This window comes from Panulirus ornatus, chromosome 8, assembly GCF_036320965.1.
Source record: "Panulirus ornatus isolate Po-2019 chromosome 8, ASM3632096v1, whole genome shotgun sequence".
NCBI classification, from domain to species: Eukaryota; Metazoa; Arthropoda; class Malacostraca; order Decapoda; family Palinuridae; genus Panulirus; species Panulirus ornatus.
The window spans coordinates 17,103,776-17,121,499 of NC_092231.1; the positions used below are offsets into that span (position 1 = coordinate 17,103,776).

Sequence of the window (17,724 nt, forward strand, 5' to 3'; positions counted from 1 at the left end):
GGTAAGTCTGCCTCTAAGAAACTGGGTGTCCTGTTTAAGATGTTGAAACTTCCTTTCTTCTGAACAGTTGCTCTGTTTATACATAGGATTGATTCATCCTTGTATGGAGTACTGCTCTCACATCTGGGTTAGTTCTAGCTCTGCAACCTTACTTGACAGAGTTGAGTCAAAAGCAATCTGACTTATAAAATGTCCCAGGCTAACTTCCAAATTTGACCCCATTGCCCTATTTCTTTGATTTTTGCTACTGAGAGCTGGCTGCTTGTGTGCCCACACCATTAGCTAGACCACGCAATACTCAGCAAGCTGCTGAGTCACATGATTACTGTGTGGCCATCAACAACTCAAGGGTGGGCCATTTTGATACCTGCTTCTTTCCCTACACATAAGCTTTGGAACTCTCTACCCTTTCATGTCTTTCTCAATAACTATGACCTGGCACATTTTAAAAGACAGGTTTTCAACTTCCTCCAAAATTCATAAATACTTTCCCTTGGTCTTTTCTTGTTTCATAATTCTCTATATTACAATTAAGGCCCAGCCTTTATGTGGACTTTTGTCAGTGGCTGGAATCTTTAAAAAAATCTAACTCTTACTTAATTCTCCCAAGGTAAACTTATGCCTGTCATCTAGATCATAATAGTAATTCTCTCCACTGTTGTCTGTCATCAAAACATCCCCGTTTCTTAACTCTTGAATGGTGTTATTTGCCATCATGTTAGAAACTCTTGCATGCAGTCAGTTCACAGTCTTTTTATAGGTTTCCTGCTACACATTCTCTTGCTAACTGCCAAGTATGGAAGCTGAGTCACATTCATTAGTTGAACAAGCCTGAATAATTCTACTAAGTTTTCTTTTTCTTTCAATAACCTAAGCACCACAATCATCAGGCTGATTACCATTTTTTAAATGTCTTTTCTTGTCTTTCTAAGCATCACTCTGAGATGTTTTATCTGTGATGCTTGTAAACTAAATCAATGGTTCCTAAAAAGTGGCATGACTACTAATAATACAGGAGAGATACCCAGATGGTAAGCTGTGATAACCTCAACAGTTCAAGTATAAATAAAACCAAAGTGAAGCACATCTTTGAATGTAAAGGTATGTTGGAAATATATTTCACATACATCTATTCATGCTACATAATGTTGAAACTTTAAGATCTACTTGCTCAATAATCTCACCAAATTAAAATGGTACACTAGGTAAAAGGCCAAGTTAGCGATACATGACAAGAAAAGGCCAAGAACCAATAACTTTCTCTGTCATGACCCAAATTTCAGCTCCATATCTATAGGAAAGGTAACAGTTATTCTCATACATCATTACTTAGCATCAAGAGTCTATAAGGAACTGGGTAAAGGGCAGCATGACTAGGATGTATTTGGAAATTCTTTGTCATATCTCCTTTAAATCTAACCCTTTTCAGTTCTAAACTTGGTTGACAGTGTTCACAAAGAACCTTGTCTCCCCCACTCCCCATACATTTTCAAAGGCGATGCATGGCTAAGGTTTACTGTGGGTACAAGCAAAGCTCTTAGGGTGAAATCATCATGCATCTGGTTGTGGAGACTAGAGTTTCTAATGGTGTGAGCACCAGCAACCTGCCATGGTGTGCCTCAGGCTATCTTGAGAGGATGATGTTCCTTCTTTTCCCTTCCAGGCTGCCACTTTATTTTGAATATTTTTCCTCTGGGCACTGTACTTCTTCCACCTGTGCTTCAAGGTGGCTAGCTCTTACTTTTTTAAAGGATAAGAAAGCTTCTCACTTGGAAACAAGAAAATGCGAGTACACTTAAAATTTCTACGCTCACTGAGTGCTCAGAATGCACAATCAGGCATCTGCCTCCTGCTACACTTCATCAGTCTCACCTTATTCATGAGATAAAGACCCAAAGGAATCAAAATATGGACCTAAAATACTTCAAGAACCTTTCCAATGCCCAGATGTTTGCAGGGGGTAATCAAGGCCAAACAAGATGACAAAGTAATAACATACAAGTGCAACATTGCGTTTGAAAATATATGAAGAAATAGAGAAGGTTTTTGCAGACTGTTTATGTGTTTTTCCAGCCTAAGTATTTTCAAAAAACAAAATACAATAACGAGAAAATTAACTAAAATGTCATTTAAACAATCTTAAAAGACATAAAAATCAAAAAAGAAAACAAACTAACCTTCTCTAATAAGAATATCTGTATACCTCTGACACTTTCTGACAACTGTACCCTTCAGGAACTCCTTTAAGGAGGTGGCTACAGCAAAAGTCTCTCTATAACTGGTGAACTCGTGCCATTTTTAGCCTTCTGTGCTTCACCCTTAAGAGGTCACTGGCAGAAGGCAACTCTAGTGCAGTGTTTCCAGAGGCTCCTACCTAATGTTTCTACCAACTACAGCATAATGTGTCCACCTAATGTTCTAATCTATTACTTCCACCTAATGCTTCCACCTAATGTTCACACCTGAAGCTCCAGTCTAATAATCCTACTTACTGCTTGTATCAACTGCTCCTACAATTTTGCATAAAAGGCAGGGCTAGCGCACAGTGCTCATTACAAGAAAAATCTAAAGTTACGAAGATTAAGTTTTGTGAGTTAAGTGTTGTCAAGGGTTCTGTCTGACATGGAGAGGCTCTATATTTGTGGAAAGACTGCCAGCAGAAAGAAAAGACAGCTACCTGGGTCAGAGGAGTTCAACTTAACAACCACTGAAGTGCTGGTTCATTAGTAAGCTCTCGTGTAACTATCATTTTGGGGCCCAAATAAAACACTTGATCATCATATCCCATTATCATTATTAGAAGGACTAGTAAAGCAGGAGGTTGACAGACATAAATCAGCAATTATCTGTGGCTTGGAAGGAGATCATACACTAGAAAAAAAAAGGGAAAATAGGAAGAAATGCATATCAAACGACTGCTGGAGGCTATGGGACTGCCAGAAGTGATTTCTGTGATAAAGAAAGGGAAAAGAATATGTTATGGTAACTTGGGACTATGAGTCATCAAGCCAGGAATTACTTAGAAAAGTTAGGAATCTTAAAGACATGATGCAAATCACTGGGATATTCATCAAGTGTGATAAATCTAAGGAAGAAAGGGAGAAAAGCAGAGAGTAAGGTCAAAGGAAAAACTGGAGATGCCACATAAGGCAAGAGGATGGAACAGACCCAGTAGAAATGCAGAGAGGGCAGGAGTGTTAGGAGATGGCAAAGTCAGACAGAAAGTAATGTTTTCAAATGCTAATGAATTAATAGTTAGTGATAAAGAACTACAATTCAAGGATCATGTAAGGGAAAATACACTTGATGTTACTGGAGTCATGGAAACTAAGCTCACCAAAGAGATTTGCTCTCACTTGTGCTGCCCAGAGGGTTAATGATAGCAGGAAAGGACACAGAAAGTAAAGGAGGGAGAAGGGTTAGCCCTGTTGATAAAAGAAAGCTTGAAGTTTCATCAAAAAATAGTGGAAGATGGCCAATTCAGAGAGTATATAATGGTACTATTAACTGTAGGGAGGAAGAGCACAATAGTGTTATCATCATATAATCCTCAGAAAAACTGCAACAAACCAGAACAAAGATACAATGATACGGAAGGAACAAACAGGATGGTGCATAAAGCAGTGAAACACTTACTTCGTAAGTGCCTTGTATCGGTCAAGACGGATTATCATTCTTGATGGCTTTTCTAGATTTTTTTTTCTTTTTTTTTGCTTTGTCGCTGTCTCCCGCGTTTGCGAGGTAGCGCAAGGAAACAGACGAAAGAAATGGCCCAACCCACCCCCATACACATATATATACATACACGTCCACACACGCAAATATACATACCTACACAGCTTTCCATGGTTTACCCCAGACGCTTCACATGCCCTGATTCAATCCACTGACAGCACGTCAACCCCGGTATACCACATCGATCCAATTCACTCTATTCCTTGCCCTCCTTTCACCCTCCTACATGTTCAGGCCCCGATCACACAAAATCTTTTTCACTCCATCTTTCCACCTCCAATTTGGTCTCCCTCTTCTCCTCGTTCCCTCCACCTCCGACACATATATCCTCTTGGTCAATCTTTCCTCACTCATTCTCTCCATGTGCCCAAACCATTTCAAAACACCCTCTTCTGCTCTCTCAACCATGCTCTTTTTATTTCCACACATCTCTCTTACCCTTACGTTACTTACTCGATCAAACCACCTCACACCACACATTGTCCTCAAACATCTCATTTCCAGCACATCCATCCTCCTGCGCACCACTCTATCCATAGCCCACGCCTCGCAACCATACAACATTGTTGGAACCACTATTCCTTCAAACATACCCATTTTTGCTTTCCGAGATAATGTTCTCGACTTCCACACATTCTTCAAGGCCCCCAGAATTTTCACCCCCTCCCCCACCCTATGATCCACTTCCGCTTCCATGGTTCCATCCGCTGACAGATCCACTCCCAGATATCTAAAACACTTCACTTCCTCCAGTTTTTCTCCATTCAAACTCACCTCCCAATTGACTTGACCCTCAACCCTACTGTACCTAATAACCTTGCTCTTATTCACATTTACTCTTAACTTTCTTCTTTCACACACTTTACCAAACTCAGTCACCAGCTTCTGCAGTTTCTCACATGAATCAGCCACCAGCGCTGTATCATCAGCAAACAACAACTGACTCACTTCCCAAGCTCTCTCATCCCCAACAGACTTCATACTTGCCCCTCTTTCCAAAACTCTTGCATTCACCTCCCTAACAACCCCATCCATAAACAAATTAAACAACCATGGAGACATCACACACCCCTGCCGCAAACCTACATTCACTGAGAACCAATCACTTTCCTCTCTTCCTACACGTACACATGCCTTACATCCTAGATATCTTAATGCTTTCTAAGACCTCCACCTGATTCCAACCCAAGGTGATGGATCTATTTTGTCTTCGACTAGGAAAAAATTTTGAACTTTATGTTTGGCTCTTCTCATATCCTTATCATCCTCCACAATCCTCCCTTTCTCTGAGCCTGATTAGCTGGTCTTTTACTGACAATTTACTTCTGATGAATTTATGGATAAAATTTTGATTTTCTCCTTACTAACTCAAAATCCTTAGTAATTACCAATAAAGTAATCTTACAGAGGATGCATTCTGACTTACCGCAGGAAGAACTGGCTCCACAAAATTGTGATCAAGGTGTTCAGACACTTTCTGGTTGATATTGATATCTTCATCAGTTGTGGTGTTGAAGAGAATAAGTGAAATGGGCTTTTGCCGGGATAATATCTGGGCCACCAGTGTTTGACCAAGTGCAAGATTCTGAAGAAGGGTAACAGCACTCGCATCTTTCCTAGCATATTCTAAGCCAGCCAAAGAACAACTGACATTCTGTAAATAGAAGATATAATAGATTACACAAAGTATTAAGAGAGAGATGCAATACAAATGCAGTATTACCATGGCAAGATGCTCATAATCATGCTCAAACCATTTTATGCAAGATTATAATTCAAATCTGAAATTCCCTCCAAATACCATAAAAACACTAACTATTCTGAGCATCACATATGACATACAAGACATTCATCCCCATATCAAAATCATAAACTCAAAATAAACAATCAATCTACATCCCCTACAATAATAACTGGTACCAAATCTGGTGAAGATAAATAGTCCCTTAGTATTCTCTTTAAACAATACATCTGCTCAATCCTAAATAGGGCTTGGTCATCAGCCCTATAAAAAACTCACCTAACAAGAATACAAACTACACAAACCAGAGCACTCAGAACAATCACTGGCTGCCTCGCAACCATGAACAGTTAATTCCTACATAATGAAACATAAATCCCACCAATACAATCCCACCTCAATCTGCTTTGCACTCTCTTCTTTGCAAGAGCAATAAACTCTTCCCATCCAAACTAACCACCAATCCCAAAATAAAAACACAATGCTTACCCCTCCTTCACTCTTCAACATCCTATATTCAGCCTAACACTGACATAACATATACACACTGAACTTTATGAACTGTAGTCCTGCCTAGGTGTGCTGCAGGGGCCTTGTAGAAGAAGGGAGCTCCAGGGCAGGAAGGCAGGTAGGTAGGTCTACCTTGCCAATGAAGGTGGGTATGCATCACCCTTATGACTTCTGATATTTCATATATGGGCTGTGCTACCTCCAGAAGTTGGCTGAAAGTATCCCTATGTGGGATCTCATTTTTAATAAGTCCACATTTGCCTGTAAGGGTGTTATGTGGGATCTCATTTTTAATTGGTCCATGATTGACTGTAAGGGTGTTGATTATATAGAATTCAATCATTGGCATCTCAAGAGAGTATTTCCACACATCAGTCCATATTCTTAAATCTCAAGTGGCTTGTAATGATCACAATGCCAAAGCATATGGTGTTACAACTTTACCTCATGCAAGCCTTATTAAGACAACCAAAATTATTATGTGAAAATATGACATATGCTTGACTCAGATACTCTAGAGGAGTGATAATACAGGTACCTATCAATTTAAGCATATTTAGTTTTTATCATTTCCAAAATAACAAGCATAATACAAAACCTTTTAATTTACATGGGCTTATATTTGGAATATCTCAATCATCACTAGGCTCATAGCACGGTGGTACAGTGTTGACAGCACCATGTGAAAAGCACACATACAAATAGGGTGGATACAGTCTATAACCACCGAGTGCTAAAGCATACTGTATATCGCATGTGTTCATGAGATTGAACCCCATGTGTGTAAAACTCCCTCCCTGCACAGAACAAATAGGTGCTTATACACGAGAAATCATGGAGAAAAGGTTTCTGAAGTGTATAGAGGAAAATTTTCAATACGAGCACATCAGTAAACACACCAGGGTGAGAGGAACAGATTCATCATCATAGGTGACCATAGCTTTGCATAAACCTGAATGGACATTGAAATATCATAGGTGATACACCAAGTGGAAAAGTGATTATGTACTGGTGAAGTTTGTGGCAAATGAAGATTTAAAAGAGTGAGGTGAAACAATCCTTAAAGAGGAGATATGACTGTGGAAACTACACATATCCCATCAATTCTTAAGGTAACACAGATTGGGTAATGGAGTTCAGTAGCCAGAAATCTGGGAACTGTGGTGAGAGGTTCTGTGAAATCTACAGTGAGTGGTGGGAACTTGTGTACTTCTAGCCTCAAATATGGAGAATGTGTAGAGGGAAAATGGTTTAGTAAAAGATGTCAAAAAGCAAAGGAACTTCAAGATAGGATGTGGTGAAGACATAGGTCACACTCCAAATAAGGGACAACTGTTACGGGATGAGAGAGGAGGAACAATGAAATTCTGAGAAGACTAATGTGAATTAGGCAGGAGAAAAGCAATGTCACCCTCTTTCTTAACTGTGATCCCATCTGTTCCTGCCATATTTCATCTCACACAGAGCTTTCATAACCTACTCTCTCTTCACTACACAAATCACTATGAATTACTCTTCATGCAATCTCTTCCCAAACACACCATGTCTGTTACCTTGTCATCTGACACATTCAACTCCCACAATACCCTTTTCATCTCTTCTTCCTGCTTCCATCTCCCCATCTGCTCCCGTCACTGTCACTTCCATCCGTTATTTTGTTTTTCTCACACTTTTTGCTTCCTTCCAAAATATTTTCTCATTCCCTACAAACTTAATCAATACTCTCTCTTCCTATCTCTTAATAGCCCTCTTTTTCTGCTATCTGACCTTTTTTCTTAACCGACTGCTTTCTCTTGCATACCAGCAAATACTATCCATACACCTATCTCTTCTCTTACACTTATAATTCAATTTGCTCATATTCAATATCCTTTCTCATACACCCACATCCTCTCTTCCGCATACCATACACCTGACCCATACTTGTAAGCCTGCTTCCATAAATACTCTCTAATCCTCTCCTACTTCCTCTTGAGTCATTACTCTCTAATTATGTCAAACTTCACTCCATTTTTTAGAATCCATGGACAAAGACCTCTTTTCCAAGCTCACTCACTCTCACAAATTTTATCGAACTTGTGCTATTTCCTTCTCTGTATTCATTTTTCATTAGTCTCAATCCAAAAAATGATTAGACATCCCACCTGCTGCCCTTCTCAACACATCAATGTCTAATAACCTTTCCTTTGCAAGCCTATCAATCAGCTCTAATAGCCTTTCCTTTGCAAGCCTATCAATCAGCACATAATTCAACAATGTCCAATAACCCCCAATCCTACTCATCCATGCCCACTTTGCATGCACCCTTATTTATACCACAGTATTCCCAGTCACCAACCTTCTTTCAGCATACAAACAGTTCCCCATTTTCATTTACACCAGGCACCTCATGCCCCCCCAATTACATCACCTAGTCTTGCATTCAGGTCCCCTAGCAATATCAGATCCTTTGAATTAAAACTACTCCTAAACAGCACTCCCTTTCTTCACTTCTCTCACTACCAGGCACTTAACACACACCCATATCTCAAAGTCTACTTTCATTCTAACCAATATCTATCCTAAATTTCCATTCTTACACTCCTTAACAGAGTACCAAAGCTCCTTCTTCAACACGTATATAGTATGATTCTTTATCCTAAATCACAATGCTGCTTTATTCATGGGGATAGGGTAGTAAAAGAACCCATGCATCTCCAGCAAGTCATAAGAAGCAACTAATGAACAGGAGCAGACAGTGGCTGAAAACCCTCCACTTCCTATACCATCACTTTCCAAAAACATAATTTAGAAGAAAGACACAAACAAGATCTCAAAAGCTCTGGCTGATGTGACAATACACATGGATTCATCCATATCAAGATAAGAAGGGAGAGACTGCTGCCAAGTGTGATGGGACAAAATTGGATGTTCTGACTCTACCTGAAACTAAAGAGATGAATGGTTTGAAAATATAGAGGATAAAGAGTGGGTTGAAAGTTGGAGTAGGAGTGATATTTCTGGTGATTCAGGATGCTCAACATTTTAGAAGAACAAAGCATAAGTGCAAAAGCATGATGTTTCTCCATTTAAACATGTGGTCTATATACTTTCCACATCCTTTTCATTGTTATGTCATGTGTAAGCCTACAGAGGAAAACTTAATCACCTAACAAGATCAGTCAATAGTGATGGAAGGAATAAGATTAAAGTAAATAAAATTTTTACCTGAGCTGGAAGAGCAAAGAAGTTCTTCTGAAGATGATGAAGATTTCTTAAATCGATTGTTTCATCATCTCCATGATCCACAAACCTCACTGTAACTTTATTTCCTGCAGAAAAAAATCTCAAATTAGTAGGCATTTACTTGGACACAGTCTTAGGCAAAAACACTTTCTGCTTACTAATTTTGGCTACATCTCTTACCATATGGCTTTAACTACAACAGTAACAAAAAGATATGACAACTTGTTTAAGATAGAAAAAAAGCAACCAAAGCATCAATATTCTTTGTGTGCCGCATAGGCAAAGAAGAGGTAGAGGAACAAAGGGACCTGAAACTATCTTCTATTTCAATTTCTAAAAGTTGGAACAAAATGATCCATGCATGAAGTGTTCATCCTCCTCGAAGGATAAAACTAGGGTGTCTTAAAGTGTGTGTGGCTGTAACCAACGTGAGAAGCAGATAGAGATAGGGTACAGTATATCCCCATTCTAATGGGCTTCAATGTATTGGAATTTAACATCTAACAGACCCTCCAAACCCCACCAGACTACACCCCATTGTAGAAATTTCAAGATGAAAACCTACAAAAATCATCTTAGCAGAAATTTCAAGATGAAAAGAATAGCTTGGTCGCTGCCTGCTGGTCTGCCACAAGCACCCACTTAGTCAACACATAAATGAACTCAGTGCCCAAGTTTTCACAAAACTGCCTGTCTTTCTGCTATTAATCATGGCAGATCAGAATGTTATCCATGATGTATATAATAAAGAGACCCAGTTAACACCTCAGCACTACTGAACAGCTAAAAATCACTGAGCATCATGAGCATAAGGAAAGATAGCTTGCACCTCATACAAGCCCCATTACTGACCATGAGGTGGTTCAGGTGCCTCCATGTGACCCCGGAGCTAATTCCATCTGATTCAGAGTGGTCTTTACTACTCTCTGAACACCTCCGGCCTCGAAAGAATAAGTAGCTTTCCACTGCAATTGTTGACTTTTCAATCATCAGAAAAATTTGGGATGTGGTAGGATTTGGCTTTCAATGGACTACCTTCTCTAAATCTAATCCATTGGAGAGGGGTTCTACTGTAGTATGTTTGGGGAGAAAAACCTAAATGTTCTAGCTCTGAGCAAAACAAGGCTCATGGGTAAGGTGGAAGAATGGTTTGGGAATGTCTGAGGAGTGAAGTCAGGGGTTGTTGGTATAGCAAGGGCTAAGGAAAGGATAGCACTTCTATTTAGGGAGGCTGTGGGAATGTGTGAAATGTAAGCCCCAGATTGATATGGTGAAAATGACAGCGGACTATGAGAAGTGGGCAATTACTTGTGCTCATGCACCTGGAAGAGAGAGGTGGGAGGAAGAGGCACGAGTGTTTTGGAAGAAGCTGGGAGACTTTCACAAGTTCAAACATGAGAGATTGGGTAGTAGTGATGGGTGCTTTGAATGCAAGACTGGAAAATGTGGCAGGTGAGGGTATAGCTGGAGGGGCTTGGGATACTCAGCCATGTGAATGAGTGTTGAACAGCTTGCAGAGTTGTGTGCTGAAAAAACCAATGGTTACTAAGAATGCTTGCTTTTTAAGGAGGGGCAGACATAAGTAGACATGGGTGAGCAGAGTAACTACCTATGTATTTACCAGTAACTATGACAAGATTTTGCAATGGCAGCAAAGCTAACATACTATACTCAACAGACGAGTTGTATCTTGAAGAGTGATGGTTCTCTCAACCATCTTTCCTCATCGTATCACTTATCATTTTTTCAAAATTGATCGCCATTTACTGCATTAGTGGGGTAGACCACATTTACAAACATCCATTCTGTCATGTATAATGCACTGAATCCAAAGCCCCCTACCCTTAACCAGGCCACACAGACTTTTACATGGTTTCCAATAGCTACCTCACACCCCAAATCAATAACCTGACAGCATGTGCATGCCTTTCAACTCGCCTGTATGTTCAGGCCCTGATGGCTCAAAATCCTTTTCATCCCATCCTTCCATCTTCAATTTGGTATCTACCTTCTGCTTGTTCTCTTTGCTTCTAACACATACAGACACACTGACACACACACACACACACACATACATATACATTCGTTTTTTATTATACTTAGTTGCTGTCTCCCACATTAGCGAGGTAGCGCAAGGAAGCAGATAAAAGAATGGCCTAACCCACCCACACACACAAGTATATATATTTATTTATTTATTCATTTTGCTTTGTCGCTGTCTCCCACGTTTGCGAGGTAGCGCAAGGAAACAGACGAAAGAAATGGCCTAACCCACCCCCATACCCATGTATATACATACACATCCACACACGCAAATATACATACCAATACATCTCAATGTACACATATATATACACACACAGACATATACATAGATACACATGCACACAATTCACACTGTCTGCCTTTATTCATTCCCATCGCCACACCGCCACACATGGAATAACATCCCCCTCCCCCCTCATGCGTGCGAGGTAGCGCTACGAAAAGACAACAAAGGCCCCATTCGTTCACACTCAGTCTCTAGCTGTCATGCAATAATGCCCAAAACCACAGCTCCCTTTCCACATCCAGGACCCACACAACTTTAAATGGTTTATCCCAGACGCTTCACTTCCCCTGATTCAATCCATTGACAGCACGTTGACCCCAGTATACCACATCGATCCAATTCACTCTATTCCTTGCCCGCCTTTCACCCTCCTGCATGTTCAGGCCCTGATAACTCAAAATCTTTTTCACTCCATCTTTCCACCTCCAATTTGGTCTCCCTCTTCTCCTCGTTCCCTCCACCTCCGACACATATATCATCTTAGTCAACCTTTCCTCACTCATTCTCTCCATATGCCCAAACCATTTCAAAACACCCTCTCCTGCTCTCTCAACCATGCTCTTTTTATTTCCACACATCTCTCCTACCCTTACATTCCTTACTCGATCAAACCACCTCACACCACACATTGCCCTCAAACATCTCATTTCCAGCACATCCACCCTCCTGCGCACAACTCTATCCATAGCCCACACCTCGCAACCATACAACATTGTTGGAACCACTATTCCTTCAAACATACCCATTTTTGCTTTCCGAGATAATGTTCTCGACTTCCACACATTCTTCAAGGCTCCCAGGATTTTCACCCCCTCCCCCATCCTATGATTCACTTCTGCTTCCATGGTTCCATCCGCTGCCAGATCAGCTCCCAGATATCTAAAACACTTTACTTCCTCCAGTTTTTCTCCATTCAAACTTACCTCCCAATTGACTTGACCCTCAACCCTACTGTACCTAATAACCTTGCTCTTATTCACATTTACTCTTAACTTTCTTCTTTCACACACTTTACCAAACTCAGTCACCAGCTTCTGCAGTTTCTCACATGAATCAGCCACCAGCGCTGTATCATCAGCGAACAACAACTGACTCACTTCCCAAGCTCTCTCATCCACAACAGACTTCATACTTGCCCCTTTTTCCAAAACTCTTCCATTCACCTCCCTAACAACCCAATCCATAAACAAATTAAACAACCATGGAGACATCACACACCCCTGCCGCAAACCTACATTCACTGAGAACCAATCACTTTCCTCTCTTCCTACACGTACACATGCCTTACATCCTCGATAAAAACTTTTCACTGCTTCTAACAACTTGCCTCCCACACCATATATTCTTAATACCTTCCACAGAGCATCTCTATCAACTCTATCATATGCCTTCTCCAGATCCATAAATGCTACATACAAATCCATTTGCTTTTCTAAGTATTTCTCACATACATTCTTCAAAGCAAACACCTGATCCACACATCCTCTACCCTTCTTCTGAAACCACACTGCTCTTCCCCAATCTGATGCTCTGTACATGCCTTCACCCTCTCAATCAATACTCTCCCATATAATTTAAAAGGAATACTCGACAAACTTGTACCTCTGTAATTTGAGCACTCACTCTTATCCCCTTTGCCTCTGTACAATGGCACTATGTAAGCATTCCACCAATCTCCTCAGGCACCTCACCATGAATCATACATTAAATAACCTTACCAGCCAGTCAACAATACAGTCACCCCCTTTTTTAATAAGTTCCACTGCAATACCATCCAAACCTGCTGCCTTGCCGGCTTTCATCTTCCGCAAAGCTTTTACTACCTCCTCTCTGTTTACCAAATCATTTTCCCTAACTCTCTCACTTTGCACACCACCTTGACCAAAACACCCTATATCTGCCACTCTATCATCAAACACATTCAACAAACCTTCAAAATACTCACTCCATCTCCTTCTCACATCACCACTACTTGTTATCACCTCCCCATTAGCCCCCTTCACTGAAGTTCCCATTTGCTCCCTTGTCTTATGCACTTTATCTACCTCCTTCCAGAACATCTTTTATTCTCCCTAAAATTTAATGATACTCTCTCACCCCAACTCTCACTTGCCTTCTTTTTCACCTCTTGCACCTTTCTCTTGACCTCCTGTCTCTTTCTTTTATACATCTCCAACTCATTTGCATTTTTTCCCTGCAAAAATTGTCCAAATGCCTCTCTCTTCTCTTTCACTAATAATCTTACTTCTTCATCCCACCACTCACTACCCTTTCTAATCAACCCACCTCCCACTCTTCTCATGCCACAAGCATCTTTTGTGCAAGCCAACACTGCTTCCCTAAATACATCCCATTCCTCCCCTACTCCCCTTACCTCCTTTGCTCTCACCTTTTTCCATTCTGTACTCAGTCTCTCCTGGTACTTCCTCACACAAGTCTCCTTCCCAAGCTCACTTCCTCTCACCACCCTCTTCACCCCCAACATTCACTCTTCTTTTCTGAAAACCCATACAAATCTTCACCTTCGCCTTCACAAGATAATGATCAGACATCCCTCCAATTGCACCTCTCAGCACATTAATTTCCAAAAGTCTCTCTTTTGCGCGCCTGTCAATTAACACGTAATCCAATAACGCTCTCTGGCCACCTCTCCTACTTACATACGTATACTTATGTATAGCTCGCTTTTTAAACCAGGTATTCCCAATCATCAGTCCTTTTTCAGCACATAAATCTACAAGCTCTTCACCATTTCCATTTACAACAATGAACACCCCATGTATACCAATTATTCCCTCAACTGCCACATTACTCACCTTTGCATTCAAATCACCCATCACTATAACCCGGTCTCGTGCATCAAAACCACTAACACACTCATTCAGCTGCTCCCAAAACACTTGCCCCTCATGATCTTTCTTCTCATGCCCAGATGCATATGCACCAATAATCACCCATCTCTCTCCATCAACTTTCAGTTTTACCCATATTAATCGAGAATTTACTTTCTTACATTCTATCACATACTCCCACAACTCCTGTTTCAGGAGTACTGCTACTCCTTCCCTTGCTCTTGTCCTCTCACTAACCCCTGACTTTACTCCCAAGACCTTCCCAAACCACTCTTCCCCTTTACCCTTGAGCTTCGTTTCACTCAGAGCCAAAACATCCAGGTTCCTTTCCTCAAACAAACTACCTATCTCTCCTTTTTTCACATCTTGGTTACATCCACACACATTTAGACAACCCAATCTGAGCCTACGAGGAGGATGAGCACTCCCCGCGTGACTCCTTCTTCTGTTTCCCATTTTAGAAAGTTAAAATACAATATATATATATTGTGGGGAAGAGCATTGTGGTTTCAGAAGTGGTAGATGATGTGTGGATCAGATGTTTGCTTTGAAGAATGTATGTGAGACATACTTAGAAAAGCAAATGGATTTGTATGTAGCATTTATGGATCTGGAGAAGGCATATGATGGAGTTGATAGAGATGCTCTGTGGAAGGTATTAAGAATATATGGTGTGGGAGGCAAGTTGTTAGAAGCAGTGAAAAGTTTTTATCGAGGATGTAAGGCATGTGTACGTGTAGGAAGAGAGGAAAGTGATTGGTTCTCAGTGAATGTAGGTTTGCGGCAAGGGTGTGTGATGTCTCCATGGTTGTTTAATTTGTTGATGGATGGGGTTGTTAGGGAAGTAAATGCAAGAGTTTTGGAAAGAGGGGCAAGTATGAAGTCTGTTGGGGATGAGAGAGCTTGGGAAGTGAGTCAGTTGTTGTTCGCTGATGATACAGCGCTGGTGGCTGATTCATGTGAGAAACTGCAGAAGCTGGTGACTGAGCTTGGTAAAGTGTGTGAAAGAAGAAAGTTAAGAGTAAATGTGAATAAGAGCAAGGTTATTAGGTACAGTAGGGTTGAGGGTCAAGTCAATTGGGAGGTAAGTTTAAATGGAGAAAAACTGGAGGAAGTAAAGTGTTTTAGATATCTGGGAGTGGATCTGGCAGCGGATGGAACCATGGAAGCGGAAGTGAATCGTAGGGTGGGGGAGGGGGCGAAAATCCTGGGAGCCTTGAAGAATGTGTGGAAGTCGAGAACATTATCTCGGAGAACAAATATGGGTATGTTTGAAGGAATAGTGGTTCCAACAATGTTGTATGGTTGCGAGGAGTGGGCTATGGATAGAGTTGTGCGCAGGAGGGTGGATGTGCTGGAAATGAGATGTTTGAGGACAATGTGTAGTGTGAGGTGGTTTGATCGAGTAAGTAATGTAAGGATAAGAGAGATGTGTGGAAATAAAAAGAGCGTGGTTGAGAGAGCAGAAGAGGGTGTTTTGAAATGGTTTGGGCACATGGAGAGAATGAGTGAGGAAAGATTGACCAAGAGGATATATATGTTGGAGGTGGAGGGAACGAGGAGAAGTGGGAGACCAAATTGGAGGTGGAAAGATGGAGTGAAAAAGATTTTGAGTGATCGGGGCCTGAACATGCAGGAGGGTGAAAGGCGGGCAAGGAATAGAGTGAATTGGATCGATGTGGTATACCAGGGTTGACGTGCTGTCAGTGGATTGAATCAGGGCACGTGAAGCGTCTGGGGTAAACCAGAAAGTTGTGTGGGAACCGGATGTGGAAAGGGAGCTGTGGTTTCGGGCATTATTGCATGAAAGCTAGAGACTGAGTGTGAACGAATGGGGCCTTTGTTGTCTTTTCCTAGCGCTACCTCGCACACATGAGGGGGGAGGGAGATGTTATTCCATGTGTGGCGAGGTGGCAATGGAAATGAATAAAGGCTGACAGTGTGAATTGTGTGCATGTGTATATATGTATGTGTCTGTGTGTGTATATATATGTGTACATTGAGATGTATGGGTATGTATATTTGCGTGTGTGGACGTGTATGTATATACATGTGTATGGGGGTGGGTTGGGCCATTTCTTTCGTCTGTTTCCTTGCGCTACCTCGCAAACGCGGGAGACAGCGACAAAGCAAAATAATAATAATATATATATTTTTTTTTTATTATACTTTGTCGCTGTCTCCCGCGTTTGCGAGGTAGCGCAAGGAAACAGACGAAAGAAATGGCCCAACCCCCCCCCCCATACACATGTATATACATACGTCCACACACGCAAATATACATACCTACACAGCTTTCCATGGTTTACCCCAGACTCTTCACATGCCTTGATTCAATCCACTGACAGCACGTCAACCCCGGTATACCACATCGCTCCAATTCACTCTATTCCTTGCCCTCCTTTCACTCTCCTGCATGTTCAGGCCCCGATCACACAAAATCTTTTTCACTCCATCTTTCCACCTCCAATTTGGTCTCCCTCTTCTCCTCGTTCCCTCCACCTCCGACACATATATCCTCTTGGTCAATCTTTCCTCACTCATTCTCTCCATGTGCCCAAACCACTTCAAAACACCCTCTTCTGCTCTCTCAACCACGCTCTTTTTATTTCCACACATCTCTCTTACCCTTACGTTACTCACTCGATCAAACCACCTCACACCACACATTGTCCTCAAACATCTCATTTCCAGCACATCCATCCTCCTGCGCACAACTCTATCCATAGCCCACGCCTCGCAACCATACAACATTGTTGGAACCACTATTCCTTCAAACATACCCATTTTTGCTTTCCGAGATAATGTTCTCGACTTCCACACATTCTTCAAGGCCCCCAGAATTTTGGCCCCCTCCCCCACCCTATGATCCACTTCCGCTTCCATGGTTCCATCCGCTGCCAGATCCACTCCCAGATATCTAAAACACTTCACTTCCTCCAGTTTTTCTCCATTCAAACTCAACTCCCAATTGACTTGACCCTCAACCCTACTGTACCTCATAACCTTGCTCTTATTCACATTTACTCTTAACTTTCTTCTTCCACACACTTTACCAAACTCAGTCACCAGCTTCTGCAGTTTCTCACATGAATCAGCCACCAGTGCTGTATCATCAGCGAACAACAACTGACTCACTTCCCAAGCTCTCTCATCCCCAACAGACTTCATACTTGCCCCTCTTTCCAAAACTCTTGCATTTACCTCTCTAACAACCCCATCCATAAACAAATTAAACAACCATGGAGACATCACACACCCCTGCCACAAACCTACATTCACTGAGAACCAATCACTTTCCTCTCTTCCTACACGTACACATGCCTTAC

The 17,724-nt window shown here is 41.4% G+C and overlaps 1 protein-coding gene across 7 annotated transcripts in view; it reads right to left on the minus strand.

Moving 5' to 3' along the window:
- Positions 1 to 17,724, minus strand: part of LOC139749847 (tudor domain-containing protein 7-like) — a 406,719-nt gene that overhangs the window by 266,120 nt on the left and 122,875 nt on the right. For all 7 annotated transcript variants that reach the window (XM_071664170.1, XM_071664167.1, XM_071664165.1 and 4 more), the window contains 2 exons: positions 9,194 to 9,297; positions 5,162 to 5,389 (listed from right to left, as the gene is read on the minus strand). In XM_071664170.1, coding sequence (XP_071520271.1) covers positions 5,162 to 5,389; positions 9,194 to 9,297 — 332 coding nt within the window. The remainder of the gene's footprint in view (positions 1 to 5,161; positions 5,390 to 9,193; positions 9,298 to 17,724) is intronic.